This window comes from Tamandua tetradactyla, chromosome 3 (genome assembly GCF_023851605.1).
Source record: "Tamandua tetradactyla isolate mTamTet1 chromosome 3, mTamTet1.pri, whole genome shotgun sequence".
NCBI lineage: Eukaryota > Metazoa > Chordata > Mammalia > Pilosa > Myrmecophagidae > Tamandua > Tamandua tetradactyla.
The window spans coordinates 140,338,316-140,354,433 of NC_135329.1; the positions used below are offsets into that span (position 1 = coordinate 140,338,316).

General features: G+C 38.8%; 1 protein-coding gene across 2 annotated transcripts in view; it reads left to right on the plus strand.

The window, feature by feature from the left end:
• Positions 1–16,118, plus strand: part of NOSTRIN (nitric oxide synthase trafficking) — a 79,925-nt gene that overhangs the window by 45,415 nt on the left and 18,392 nt on the right. For both annotated transcript variants that reach the window (XM_077154071.1, XM_077154070.1), the window contains exons 8-10: positions 2,312–2,437; positions 15,399–15,497; positions 15,597–15,722. In XM_077154071.1, coding sequence (XP_077010186.1) covers positions 2,312–2,437; positions 15,399–15,497; positions 15,597–15,722 — 351 coding nt within the window. The remainder of the gene's footprint in view (positions 1–2,311; positions 2,438–15,398; positions 15,498–15,596; positions 15,723–16,118) is intronic.

Here is a 16,118-nt window from a genome sequence, read left to right on the forward strand (position 1 = left end):
AGCTTTTCTGAAACTCCAATATGAGCATATCTTTCCCCTTTTAAAAGCCTTCAAAGGTTTCTCAGTAATCTCAGAATAAAGTACCAATTTCTTTACATAACCTTTAAGACTCCTCTGAGGTGGAACTCTGTCCAGCTCAAACTGCATGCTCCATCCTCAAAACTAACAAACAAATAAGCAAAAACAGAATCTGCAACATGCCATGCTATTTTGCCTTGCCAACGCATACCTTTATTTCAGGGTTATTCATATAGGAATCAATTTTTGAGCAACTACTATGTGCCAAGTCTCACCTTAAGATCATTTTAACTGTAAAGCTGGTTTAGGTGACCCTCTTGGTGCCCCAGTAATACCTAAGCACTTCTATCATCCTGGTATGTACCCACACAGAATAGTAATGGCCCATGTGGGTCCCTAACTAAATGGGATACCAATTTTATATACTTTTATATTCACAGAGCCTAGCATTGTACATGACATATTGCCAGCATTCAATAAATATTTGATTTTTGAATGAATTAGTAAATTAGTGAATAAACTAGATCTTTGTTCCAAAAGAAAAAAAGGAGAAAGAAAAAAGTATCCCATCTTGACAGATTTTAGTAAAGGTTAAAGGTTTCTGAAAAGTTTCTTAAATAAGAATATAGGATTATATTCTTTTAGATCTATTTCAGGCTATTTGTTGTAAATTTGTTGAGCAGAAACGTCTAGTCAATAGCTGTATAGTGGAGACTGATGAATGTATAGCAGAGGTCTCAAAAGAGACTCAGCTCTCATTTCTGGGAGTCTGAGCATCCTCAGTAAGAATAGAAGGACAATAATTTAGTAAAGTATAGACATGGCACTCTTTGTGCCCTTTCTCTATATTGTTAGACTAAATTCACAAGCTCATGTCTCTACAGATAGATGTGGTTAAGTATACTTGCTATACAAAACCAAATGTGCTCTGTGTAGGTCATACTTCAAAGCTAAGGGACAGTTGCATGGCTAGCATATAAATTGGAAAAAAAAAAAGTGGGTGGTATTAATATTCAGTATTTTGGATGAATGTTTTTCATTGTTGTTGTTAAATATGATGTAGGTCATTCTTAAAAGCCTTTTGTCTTTGTCCTTGAGACTCCTAATTGGCTTAAGTCAGAGGAGTGTTTGGTCTGGTTTGAGGATGACTTGCATTGAAATCATCTGAGGAAATAGTGAAAATCCAGATTTCCCCATCCCCATGACAGAACTGCTTAAAATCAGACTTGTTACTTGTGCAACCCCAGATCTGCAATTTTAATAAGCACCCCAGGTTCTCCTTAGGCTCACTAAAGCTTGAGAATTGCTCAGGTAATCTAAATTACTCATTTCTCAGAAAGATGAAATTACTTATATGAACATTTTGAGAAACAATTTTAGTTGCTGATCCGTGAGTTTTGTATTACTTCTGTTTTACAAATGACTTAATAATCGGCATGGTAAATTTTGGTGATTGGCAAGAGGTGACTCCTTGTAAGCATGCAGCTCACTGGAAAGTAGGAAGAAAGGAAATCATCCAGTCAAGCTATCCATAACTTGCTGTGAACATTGGGCTTGTGTCTCAGACTCTTGACTAGAAACAATACTTGCCAGTCTTTCCTGAGTACTATACCAGGTATTGGGCAGTATGCCCAATGCTTTACCTGCATTTCTTCCTTGAATCCTCAAAACAGCCCAGTAAAGTAAGAGTTAGCATCCTCATCATAGAGGTGATACCACTGTGGCTCATGGAAGTTAAGTAATTTGCTTGAATCCAGAGTCAGAACTCAAATCCTGGAACTCTGCTTCTAAAGCTATATCACTGGGCTTCAGTAGTGAAAGTAAAGTAAGTGTGTCAGACCTGATGGTAGCCAGGCCCATCCAGTTCTAAAATGATATGATTTCACAAGTCTCCAGGGGCCTAAAAATTTACCAAATAAGACTACAGTCCTGAGTTAGAGACCCTTGACTTGTATTTATTTCTCAACACCTGTCCTTTGGCCTTCTCCTTGACTTGATGAACTTCATATTTAAGGACCTTCATGTTTGAGGGCAAATCACTTCACTTTTAAGGATGCCAATTTTCTCATATGTAAAATTGTGGGAATCAGATTGAAAGATCTTTATGTTTCTTTCTGGCTCTGACTTCCCTGTTTTCTGAGAAAGATCTTTGGTTTTCTCATACAGTTATATTTATGACTTGAATTGACAGATAAGAAACATATCATTGGACCAAATATAATTATTTCTATAGAATTAAAAGGGGCTTTTATAAATGTGCTAATGAATATGTGACATTGATGTTTTACTTTAGCTCCTCAATAAACTGGAAAAATCTGCTGAGAAGTTGGCAAAGGAAGACGAAAATTACTACCAAAAAAACATGACTGGCTATTCAACCAGACTGAAATGGGAAAACACTCTAGAAAACTGTTACCAGGTAAATTATGCCTTCACAATGTCCTCTTTCTCTGTGGAACTTTGTATAGCCTTGAAAATGGAGACTTGGTCTACAGTTAGGACACCTGACCTCTGTCCTTAGCTATGACCCTAACTCACAGTGACTTCAGATAAACCACATTTTTTCTCATTGTTTCCATTTCTTCATGGAGACAATTACCAATAGAATTTTATTGAATGTCATTGGCCAGAGTGTCTGCTCCTAATTCTTAACAGACGCAACAGCATTCAGATAACTTCAAAACATGCTGTCAATTGGCGAAATTTGAACAATGATTAGTTATTTGATGATATTAAAGGATAACTGGCAATTTTTAAGATATGAAAAAGAAACATGCTGTTAAAGTGTAAATTAGTACTTAGGTATTAGGTACTGAGAAATGAGTTTTAAACATGAGAACTGATTCATATAGTAATCACTTACAAAGTTCCTTGGTATGTCAGACATTGTTTGGGCATTAGATATGTATATACATATGTATATATATAGCAATGAATAAAGTACCAAAGCAGATTTTGAGTTACACATAGCTTAGTAGCAAAGACTCACACATAAAAGACCTAATAAAAATGGGCAAATGATATAAACAAGTAAGTCACAAAAGAGGAAATCAAAATCACCAGAAAACATGAAAAGCACAATCATTTGTCAAAAACTCAAAGGTGACAATATCAAGTATTGGCAAGAATGTTGGAAAACAAGAATTTTGTAACCTTCTAGTGGGAACAATTTAGTGGTGTGTAGGAAAACTGAAATATGCATATACCCACAAGACAGCAATGTTATAGACATATCCCTTTGCTGCGGATTGAATCATTCCCCACAAAAGGCATGTTCAGGTCCCTACTCCTGCTCCTGCAGGTGTGATGAGATTACATTCATTAGGGTGTGGCCCATTTGGATCAGGCTGGGTCTTAATCTTATTAGTGGAGGCCTTAAAGAGAAGGCCACAGAGGGAGAGGACGGGGAGTGGTAAGGAGCTGGAAGTCAGCTGAACCTGGAGGGAAAGGAGAAGATGCCACCATGTGAATTGCCATGTGACAAAAAAAGCAAGGACCAAGGATCACCAGTTGCCAGCCCTGGAATGTCATAGTATTTGGAGAAAAAGTATTGCCTTGCTTACACCTTTATTTTGGACTTTTAGCTTCAAAACAATGGGCCAACCCATTGTATTGTATTTGTTTTACCATCCGGGAAACTTAACCCTAAAGTAAAATAAATATTTACACATCACACCAGGAGTGATATACAAGAAATTTTACTGCATAATTGTTGATGATTCTATGAGAGAAAAATGTGTACACAATTGTATTACCCATAAAAAGAGGAATTAATGATTTAAGATAGTCTCTCATTTGAAAAATGGACTAATTTCCAGTACTAAAAGAAATGAATTTTACTATACTTAAGCCTGAAGTTGAAGGAAAGAATCATACAATTTATACAATCTAGGGAAATTTAAAACATTTTAAGCTCACACCCCAAGTAATACTGAGTTTATATATATGTGTTTGTATACATAGACAAGTAGACTATGTTGGGTAGAAGAAATGAAACTTATGGCAGAAATTGAACAGGGCTGCCACATACAGCTGTGCAGTGGCACAAACACCCCAGGCTCAAAAGGTACTTTAGCTATACTGTTAAGCTCAAAAATGAGTCTTTGGGTACCTTGGTGGTTCAGTGGTAGAATGCTCACCTTCCATATGGGAGACTCAGGTTTAATTTCCAAACCACGCATACACACACTCCCCCCCCCCAAAATGAATCCTTGCCCAATGCAAACAAAATCAATCAGTAGACACTAGAATTTTGAGAAGAGAAGTTGTATAGCAAGGGCTAGCTTTGCAGAGGCAGGAAGATAAATGGTTCCTCAGATCCGTCTCTGTGAGCTGGTGAGGTGAGGGATATTTATTGGATTGAACAAAGGGAGGTAAGGCTAGGGATGTTAGGGCTATTGACATGTTGGCATTGGCTAGTAAACATTCAAATTTTGCATTGCAAATTGAACATTATCATTGGCTGTGTCTACAAACTAATACAAGTTACTTATCGTATTAGTTTGTAAGCTGCAGGAATGTGTTATATTAGAAATGGAATGGCTTTTAAAAAGGGAAGTTAATTAGTTACAAGTTTACCATTCTAAGGAAGTAAAAGTGTCCAAATTAAGGCACCAAAAAGAGGTTACCTTCACTCAAGAAAAGCCAATGGGTATGTAACACCTCTGTCAGCTGGGAAGTCAGGTGGCTAGCATCTGCCGGTCCCTTGACTCTGGGTTCTGTTGCTTTCAACCTCTGTTCCTGTAGGGGTTCCTCTTTGCTTCTCTGGGACTGGCTTTCATCTCTTGGCTTCCTTTGGCTCTCTCCAGGTTCTTGCTTGCTTAATACCTCATGGCGACATCTGCTGGACTCCAAGCATCTCCAAACAGCTGTGTTTCTCCAGCTTGACACATGCTTTTCTAGGGTGCATAATCCTTTCAAACTGGTATAGACCTGTTCTTTGGATAAACATCATCCTTTCTCCTCAGCCACTCCTACCGTTGTTCAGTGGGCATGGATTTCCACTCACCAAGGCCAACCTGGCTGTAGCCACTGCTGAGTGCCCAATCTGCCAGCAGCAGAGACCCAAACTCAGTCCCCAATAAGGCACTATTCCCCAAGGTGATCAGCCTGCTACCTGGTGGCAAGTTGATTACATTGGACTGTCTTACCATCATGGAAAGGGCAGTGATTTTTTCTAACTGGAGTAGTTACATACTCCAGTTATGGGTTTGTCTTCCCTGTTTGCAGTGCTTCCATAAAAACTACCATTCATGAACTAAGGGAATGCCTTATCCACCATCATGGAATTCCACACAGTATTGCTTCTGATCAAGGAACCCATTTCATAGCAAATGAAGTGCAGGAATGAACAAATGCTCATGAAATTATCTGGTCTTACCATTCCCCATCATCCAGAGGCAGCTGGGTTGACAGAATAGTGGAATGACCTTTTGAGGACCCAATTATGGCACCAACTAGGTGGCAATAATTTGCAGGGCTAGGGCATGTTTTCCAGGAGGCTGTGCATCCTCTGAATCAGCATCCACTGTGTGGTGCTGTTTTTCCCATAGCCAGGATTCATGGGCCCAGAAATCAAACAGTAGAAATGGGAATGGAACCACTCACTATCACCCCTAGTGGTCCTCTAGAAAAATTTTTGCCTCCTGTCCCTGAAACCTTAAGCTTTGCTGGTCTACAGATCTTAGTTCCAGAAAGAGGAGTACTCCTACACAACAATGATTCCATTGGCTAAGACTGCCACCTTGGGCTTCTGATGCCTCTGAATCAACAGGCAAAGAAGAGGATTACTGTACTGTCTGTGATGGATCCTGCCCATCAAGAGGAAATAAGACTGCAACTACACAACGATGTAAAGAAGAGCTTTTCTGGAATACAGGGGATCCCCTAGGCTGTCTCTTGGCACTACCATTCCCTGTGATTAAAGTCAATAGAAAACTGCAACAACTCCCAGGCAGGAATACCAATGGCCCAGAAACTTCATGAATGAAGGTTTGGGTCACTTCCCCTGGCAAAGAACCATAGCCAGCTGAAGTGATTTGCTAAGGGTAAAGGGAACATGGAAAGGGTAGTAGAAGAAGGTAGTGATAAATATGAACTATGACCAGTGACCAGTTACAGAAATGAAGAGTATAATGGGTATGAATATTTCCTCCCTGTTTTGTTATGAGTATGTTTATATTTGTACATAAGCAAATATCTTGTTTTTCTCTTATCATATGACATAGGTTGTACTGTTCATGTTATGGTATTTAAGTTATAGGATATGAAGTTTAAAAGTTAATGTTACCTAAGGACTTATGCCCTATTCTGGAGAGATCTAGTGTGTTTCTGTTTGTACACAGGACAGTTGAATACTGTTAAGTGAAACGTATGTCTGTTATTGTGTTCTATTTGGAAATTAATCATGTTTCAAGGTGATGTGTATAGCTGCCAAGTTGACAAGGGGTAGACTGTGATGGTTAGGTTCTGGTGTCAACTTGGCCAAGTGATGATGCCCAGGTGTCTGGTCATCATCTGACAGTATCTGGACATACTGGCCTGATCATTGCTATAAGGATATTTTGTGGCTAACTGATAAGCCAGAAGGCTGTTTTCTTAAATCATAAGTCAGTTGATTGCAGCTGTGGTTGATGATATCTGCACTCAACTAAGGGCATGTCACCTGTAAAAGAGATAATCCAATCATCTGAAAACTTTTAGGGGAGAAAAGAAACTTCTCACTGCTTCTTCTTCAGCCAGTGAGCCTCTTCTGTTGAGTTTGTTGAGACCCTTCATCAGAGCTACCAGCTCTGCCCTACGGATTTTGGACTTTTCCATTCCCACGGTTGCATGAGACACCTTTCTAAATCTCCTATTTATCAATATCTCCTGTTGCTCCTGTCTCTTAGAGAACCTTGACTAATACACTAATTAGGGCTCATCTGGCTAGAGCTGTTAAAGCAAGAATTTATCTATGGAGTGTGCAGGTGGGAATTTTAGAGAAAAAAGAAATGGAAACTTTTGCAACCTAGTTATGGAATATGCTGCTTCAGCAGTGGGTTTGGGTTATGAAAAATGGGTAAGGGTCAGCTATAATATCTCAATAGCTTAGTTCTTTTAATTTTAAAATCAATATAAACATGAACAGACTGTGTTTTTTATAGTACCCATATGATAGCACTGTCTTATGTTTACATGGTTGCTCAATATGACTTTACAAAATGCTGCCATGTACTTTGACTAGATTGTTTTTGTTTTATTTTTCTCTATGTATTTTACATTTTTAAAAAATGTTTAAAGCAAGGTACAATTAAAATATGAAGCAATTGTAATGCAATTTGATAATGTAGGCATGAACATTCACAGTTGGGCAGCCACTACCCTAAGCACTTTCAAGTGCATTATGTTTTGCATTCATCACAGCCATATTAGGAGGTCAGTAATAATTTTATTCCCATTTTATAATTAAGGAAATTGAGATTAATTAACTTGCCCAAGGTGGTTCCAGGAAACAACTGAAGCACAGGTTAAAACCTTCTGTGCTATGCATGCTTCTGCCTCAACAAGAGCTGGGAGAGGACAGGAGGTAAGTAAGGCAAGTAGAAAATAAAGGACTGTATTTAAATCCCTTAAAGACACTCAGTTAGGGAAGGAGGGAAGGAAAGAGGTGAGATGAAAACTTAGGTCACAGAAGGGAAGAAATGAGAAGAAACCATTCTTTACTTTACACTTTCAAACAGGATCGATTTTGGATAAGAAAGGTGAGAAAAATCCAGGGATTTAAGTACCAGCTTTAGCCATCTGAAGTCTGTCTGGCCAGCCTAGGCTCTGATCTTGCCTCACCACCCAGGAATTCTCAATGAAGCTGTAGCCTTTTCACAGAGCCTGGCTTTCTTAGATAGCCCTGTTAGGAGATGGGAAAGAAACTGTTGCTCCCTTCAAGGGCTGTGTTTACCCTCTACTTACCTCCCAGCAAGTAGAGACAATAATGGTTCTTGTCTGGCTGCAGGGATTTGGGGACATAATGTGCGTATAGTGTGCTGAATCTAACTGGCGTCAGGTACTGTTACCATTCTTACGGTGGAACGTTTTTGCTGAGTCTCTCCTTCCTTTCTCAGCTTCCTTTTCTTCTATACCTTCTATCCATTCCTTCAGCATTCCCGCCTTTTGTATTCAAGCATCATGGAAATCATTTTTCCTTACAAAGTCTTCCTTATCTTGAAAGAGTTATTTACATTTTATTTACATTTCAAAAGACCTCCTTTCAACTTAAGTTCAAAAATATTTAAACCTGGGCAGTGCAACTGCGGCTCATGGCAGAATTCTTACCTGCCATGTGTTTCCTAGAGCCTATCCATGTAAAAAATAAAATAAAAATAAATTTAAAAATATATTTAAACCCTAGGTCTTGTTGTTGTTGTTTTTTGGCATGGGCAGGCTCCAGGAATAGAGCATGGCAGGGTCTCTGGCATGGCAGGCAAGAACCCTGCCACTGAGCCACCATGGCCTGCCCTAGGTTTTTTAATAAAACCCAGAATTGTGGAATATTTATTCAAGGTCATAACTGCTTTAAGGAAGTAGGATTTCCTTTCACCCCTCCTGTATCTTGGTTTATTCTACCGTTATACTGTAGGCTTAGAAGCTTTGCACCTCCCCTCTCCCCCTAAGTTTGCCCATTTCCTCTTACCCTATGTTCTTTTGAGCTCTCTTTTGCCAATTCCTGAAACACAGGGATTTCAAAGAGAGAGAGTTTATTACTTGGCACAAAGCAGGAGATCAGATGGCCTATTTGGCCTAAAATTTGGTCTCCCTGAGTCTAGGGAGTTCAAGGTTTTTATGGATTCTGACAAGGTGAGATGAAGTCATTGCAATTTCAATAGCAAGTATAAGCAGAAGGGGAGAGAGACAGTGTTATCTTCTCCACAGCAAGTATAGAAACAATTTACAAATGTAAAAGAGTGAACCTCTGTGGAGCCAGTTAATGGTTGGTTCTGAGCCGATTCAAGTTCCTCCACTAGCATTAGGGGATTTATCCTTACAAACTGATAAAGGAAGTACCAGCTTTTACAATCAAAGGCACAAAATAAAGGCTTTTACAATCATTATCAAGGACCAGGGCAACAGGATCCAAGTTCAGAAATCTCAGGTGTTTCCCTCTTTCTACTCTAATATTGCAGAAAGGAAAAAAAACGAATATTTATATAATTATTCAGTAGTAATAATCATTTGTTAAACCCTAACATCTTGGTTACATTACTTTATATTTCCTTGGCTTGTATACATTCAGTATCTACCAATATGTCATAGACTCACTTATTACTCTATCTGTTCTGTAGCTTCTGTGTTTGTAAACTCAAGGGTAAAATATGAGATCCACAAAAATATGTAACGAAAGTGGGTTGAGTTACAGGAAAGTTTCCTTCTAAGTGTGAGAGGTAGAAATGGTCCTTCAGTTTCATTTTCCCTCATTCTTCTGTAAAAGTCAAATATAAGAATTTATTTTAGGATCCTATTACCCCTTCTTACATTCCAGGTTTGGATTTACAATTTCTTTTAAAGCATATTCACTAAAGTCTGTTTAAGGTGCTTTTTCAGATGTTATGAGAATTATTTTAAAGTCTCAAGTGTGGCTATTAAGTAAGGAAACCAATTCCACAAACCATATGTTAAAATTAGTTTCCTTATTTCATTTCTCAATTATTTTCAAGCCATATTTCCTACCTCCAAGATAAAAAATCCAGTTGGTAGAAATAAACTCTATTTTCTAAAAATAAGACCTACACTACCAAGCATCAAATGCTTCATGCTGATAGTATTCATTCAAGAATTTTAAGCTAACAACATTCATTTTCTCAACCTGTGTTCTTCATTTGAACACAGAACACAATAAGTGATGTGTGATATTTTCTAGGTTCTCCCAAGGATGGTAAGTGACTAATGACCAGTATCATTCTAGATGCGGAGGAGAGAAGGTAATTAATTATACACAGTGGATGCCTTAGGACTTCAGGGCTTCAAAATTGCCTAGAACCCTGGTTGAGAAAGGTAATTTCCTATCTAGAAACCTATCTTGAGGAAGTAACCAAAAAACAAAATACAGATTTCTGTTCAAAAAACACTAAACGTAAAAAGGGAGGAAAAAATCCAAATGGCCACCATGAAGGGGTGGTTTAAATGAGTCAATACACACCTACACAATAGACTATTATGAAAATGATGTTATTGAAGACTAATGGCGGGAAACTGCTCATGTATAAAGTTAAGTGAAAAGACAGGATACAGATTTGAATAATTTGATAGATAACTAGAAAGATAAAATCATACATACACATACCTGGACTGAAATACAGTATCTGTTAACTGAGGTCACCTCTGGGTAGAAGAATTATAAACAATTTTTAAATGTGCTTTTTGTGGGTTTTTTTATTTTCTAAATTCCATACCAATAGTATGATATCTCAAAGTACCTCCTAAGCCTCTCCCCTAGAACTGGTAGATCAGAACCTCTGAATGATCTTGGAAAGGGGTCCAGGTGATTGCCAGGCATAATACAGTTTGAGAATTTAAAGATGGCATATTTCTTTTATCAGTTTTACAAATGCTGTTCAGGTGAAAAACTAAGTCCTTTGTAAGCTGCTCCTATACTACAAATCAGAAAAGGCCAGGACAGCAGGAACTGAAAAGAATGAAGGAAGAACATAAATTATCACAAGGTCTGGGTCCCAGATAGATAATAACACTGCTTGATATTTCTTCATAACTCTCTCACACCACAGTTTCCTTATGTGCTATTGTAAAAGCACAAAAGAATAGCTTGAGGTCCTCCTGTGACCTGCTTCCCTACCACTTGTTTTCTATAAAAAAGAGCAAGATAATAGAAAGCAATAATTCACTAAATGAGACATAGATTTCCCCTTTGCACAGTGAAATTTATCTTAGCCTCTTTTCATGGGAAAACATAGATCACTTTAATGATTTCCCTGAAATGTAATTAAAATCTGTTAAACATTACCAGTCTCTACCAAGGGACACCAGTTATTCTAGTCTCAGATTGATGCTTGTGGTTCAACACTTGTCAAAGTAAAGAAACACCTGCCCATCAGGGATGCAATGTGTTCCTAAAACCTGGCTCTTATTTTCCCTCCTGTCCTTTTTTTCATATTGCTTAACTAGGACAGCTGTTTTCTAAATCTTTTTCTATGGTGTAAGGACTCTTTCTTTTTGGAGATTGACCCATTTGAGACCAAGCAACTAAGCAGAATTTGTTTTACATCTTTGTTATGATGCATTTGGTTTCTTTCCTTTGGAGAAGCAATATGTTTGATAGGTCTTCTGTGCCTTTAATCTTTTATCTGGGAGACAGAAGGGCACACTGCCATGTTCGAATGGCTGGTGCCTGAAAGTTTAGAGAAAGACTCAGGAGACTGCCTGCAGGAACAAAGGCATTGGCTCCCATTAACTTACAAAAATTGTGCAGCTTCTGGCACTTCTAAGAAAGTGGATATAGAGCATTCTGGGTAGATGGCAGAGTAGGGTAGCTGGTTTCACCTCCACTCCATGGGGCAAACAAAAGAAGGGACAAAAAATCGACCAGGATTGCAGTCCCATGATCAAAGAGGGTCTTCAGCATTTCATTGGGAGGTCCTGGTAGAGAGAAGCAGGGAGATTTGGATGGGGAGAGTAGGGTGAGTCTATTTGGCTATAACCCTGCTAGGGGTGGGTGGTGGGTGGCAGCGTGCAAGAAAATGTGGATCTGAGGGAACTGATAATCCTTCCAATCCAACCTGCCTCAGCAACTAGCAGGGGAGCCCTCCCCACATAGCTCTGAAGCCAGCAGCTCCCATTGTGACCCAGAAGCATGCCTAGCCATCCACCATGAAAAGCTGTGCCTCCAGGTGCTGGGATTGGTCGCTCCACCTAGCAGCTGATCCACCAGGTGCTGGGTGCCAACCACTGTGATCAACTGCCCTATCCCATGTGCTAGGACCTGCTGTCTTATCACTGCCCCAGTAGCACCTCGTCTGCCACACACACCATCTTGCCCAGCCAGCCACCATGGTTGGGGAGAGGCAGGCCTGAGGGGAGAAGGTACCTCAAGCATGCCATCTGCTGGGAAGAAACAGTAAGTGCAGTCTGGCAAACTCCCTAGTTGCCTAGTTTATTTCCTTTATTTTTTTATTTTTTATTTTTATTAAAATTAATAATATTCAGGCACCAGTTTGAATTCATTCCAAATATATCTTGGGGTGTCTCCTTTTGGCTTCAGGGCCAACTATTGCTGAGGTGCCTTTTTGTTTTTGTTTTTCTTTTTTGGGGAGAGAGGGTGCATGGGCCAAGAATTGAGCCTGGGTCTCCCCTCCATGTGGTAGCTGGGCATAGTGCTTCTGAACTACCTGTGTGCCCCTTCCTAGCTTTTAATAGACCTCCAAGTAGAATTGCACTCCCTACATGAGATCTGGGCCTTGGTTTTGCAGGGAATTACTGGCAAACCAAGTGCAAAAGGGGACCTTCAATGCAAATCCAAGTAAATACAAAACATTTAGATGAGTGAAGGAAATCAATTTGCAAAATAATCTTATTAAAACAACAAAAAGTGTGCAAATATAAGAATAATTGGTGTCCCAGAAAGAGAGGAGAAGAGTAAAGGATTGGGAAGGTTAGTTGAAGATATAATCAGAGAAAACTTCACAACCCTTATAAAAGACATAAATATGGAAATCAAAGAGGTTCAATGAAGTAGAATAAATCCAAATAGGCTGACTCCAAGAGACATTCTAATCAGACTGTCAAATGTTGACGAGAAGTAGAAAGTACTGAAAGCAGCATGAGAAAAGCAATCTATTAGATACAATAGAAACCACATAAGACTGAGTTTGGACTACTCAACAGGTACCATGAAGGCAAGAAAGCAGTGGCCTGAAAGAGAAAGCCTTCCAGCCAAGAATTCTGTATCCAGCCAAGTTGTCCTTCAGAATTGAGGGAAAGATTAAAATCTTCAAAGACACACAAAGTCTGAGAGAACTAGTCAACAAAAGACCTGCCCTATAAGAAATACTAAAGGGAGTCCTGCAGCTGAAGAAAAAAGGCAGGAAAGGGAGGTCTGGAGGATGGCACAAAGTTGAAGGCTACCAGTACGGATAATTTAAAAGATAAAAAGACAGAGAGAGGGAAAAGAATCAAGAACTACTTTTACAGCAATATTACTGGACTGAACTTACCAATTAAAAAAATACAGATTGGCAGAATAGATTAAAATATATAATCCATCTATATGCTCTAAAAAACAAGAGATGCATCTTAGATGCAAGGACACAAATCGATTGAAAGTGAAAGGACAGAAAAAAGATCTTCTATGCAAGCTGTAAACAAAAGAAAGCAGGAGTGGCTATGCTAATATCAGATAAAATAGACTTTAAATGTAAAGATGTCATAAGAGACAAAGAAGGACACTACATATTAATAAAAGGGACAATTTACCAAGAAGAAATAACAATCATAAATGTTTATGCTCCCAATCAAGGAGCTCCAAAGTATTTGAGGCAAACATTGGCAAAGCTGAAGGGAGCAGTCAATGTGTCAACAATAATAATGGGAGACTTCAATACATCACTCTCCACTATAGGTAAAACAATCAAACAGGATCAATAAGGAAATAGGGAACTTAATGCAGTAAATGAATTAGACCTAATATATAGAGATCATTACACCCCAAAATGCTGGGATATACATTCTTCTATAGTGCTTATGGAACATTCTCCAGGATAGATTATATGCTGGTATACAAAACAAGTCTTTATAAATTTAATAAGATTGAAAGTATCCAAAGTACTTTTTCTGACCATAACGGAAATTAATAATCACCAAAAAACCAGAACTTTCACAAGTATATGAAGATTAAACAACACACTCTTAATCAGTAAATCTAAGAAGATGGCTGTTGGGGAGCAAAACTCTAGGCTTTCCAATCCAAATGTCAAGATATTTGTCACAAAAGTCTAAATTTGCATAGCATTGGCATAGGTATTCATAATTATTTCCTGCTGCTGCCTTTTATTACTTATATTTAAGAGCTGCCTTAAAATAACTATATAGCATAGATGAAACGACAGATGTGAATGTAATCTAAGCACAAGGATATAGACCAGCATACTGGGTCAGGCCAGTAAGACCAAGGGAGGGAGGATGAAACATGCTCCACCTTCTCTCTCCCTATAGTAATTTATAATGCACAAGTTTACCCCAGGCCTTCTTTGTGAAAGACTATTGATAAGTATTTTCTACTTTGGAGGGGAATGGGGGGATGGGCTGGATGGTGGGTATGAGAGCAACCAAACTGGCCTTCTCTGTCTGAAAAGATGAATGCCAGGTCTTGTCCTTATGGAAATAATGTTGGGAGAATTTTGTTTAGGATGCGTACCATCTCTGAAATTCCTCTGGGCACATACCCTATGCCCTCACACTGCCCCCAATTGCCCAGGAGTCCCCCTACATATTTCCCCTGCCCCAGCCTTCTTGGTCCTTGTATGTTGCTGGTCCTCTCTGTTCTTCATTCCCTCAAAACAGCCAGCCAGCAACTCAGCTAGAAAGAAGTGGCTAGAGTCTTATAACTAATTATTTTGAAAATCTTAATGGCTAACAGGGCTTCATTATTTACCCTTCTCACTAAAAGTCCCACACAAAAAGGAGTGGCTGGGTGGGCAATGGTGGCACAGTGGCACATGGCAGAGCCTGCCATGCCAGAGACCCAGGTTCAACTCCTGGTGCCTGCTCATGCGAAAAAAAAAGAAAACAAAAACAAAGCAAAAAAAAGGAGATGCTCTATTCTCACCTTCAAATAGTGGGCTCTGATCCCCAAGGCCTAATTTTTGGCCATGGTTATGATTTGATCAGACTTTGGAATTCTGCTCTTGTCCAATTCTCCTTGAGCAGATAATTTGTTTTTCATCATATTTGTCCCTGCAGAGAACTAGCAGGGGCCTTGTGTGCACTCCAAATGATTCTAAAAATTTAGTGTCTGAATGAATTTTCAAGATATGGACAGAGATTTTACTGGGCCTTGCCTCTTTTCTGAGATTCACAGATATTTCTCAAATGCTTCATTTTCTCCTTTTCCCCCACTTCTTTGTGAATGTCAGGTAACCCACCATATCTGCCTATAGGCCTTTTGAAACAGAAGAGCCTGAGGAAAGTGTGTGAGTTAAAGGGTCCCCTAAGGTGCATAGACACCAAATTACATCCCTTGCCTTGGATATCTCCCCTTTGTGGCTAGGAAATCACCTAGCCAAGAGGCATAATCATGACAGCTGATTTAGGCTTTCTTCAGTTGTCTCAGTGCTTGATAGGTACCGTCAGTTTTGATCACAACTATCTGGTCTTACTTTATTTTCTGTTCTTTTCAGAGCATCCTGGAACTGGAAAAGGAAAGAATTCAACTTTTATGCAATAACTTAAACCAGTACAACCACCATATCTCTGGTTTTGGTCAAGCATTGACCACAGTGAGTAGTGACGATTTCTCTATTTCTGGTATGTTTGATAAGAATTGGTGGGACCCTACTTATTCAGCAATTTTGTTTTGCTTTCCTTGGCACTGCCAGTGCCACAACCAGATTCACTGTGCCATCAGCAAGATAGACATCGAAAAAGATATCCAGTCTTTAATGGAAGAAACTGCAATTTCCTCTACAGAAAACAAATCTGAGTTTCTATTAACTGATTACTTTGTAAGTATGAAAGGGAGGGAAGTTGTATTAATGGGGAAACCTTAGTCAGGTACTAGGAATCTATTTCGAGAACATGAGAGTAACTGCTAAGGAAACATCTTGTTTTGTAAATGAAGAAAGTCAACTGACTTTTCTAAGTAAAAAAACAGTGAGTAGTGAACAAACTGGCATTGAAAACACAGTCTGTCTTCTCTGGAAGGGGAAAAAAATCAAGCAGGGTTTTAGAATGAATCTTTATACTCAGTCTTCTATAAGATTAACACCAGGCAGACGTGTTTCATGACCCATAAATAATCATGTTTATCATATTGGTACCTGTTTCCATTGTCTACTCCTATGTAACAAATTACTTCTAAACTTAATGTCTTAAACTAATATTTATTATCTTCCAGTTTA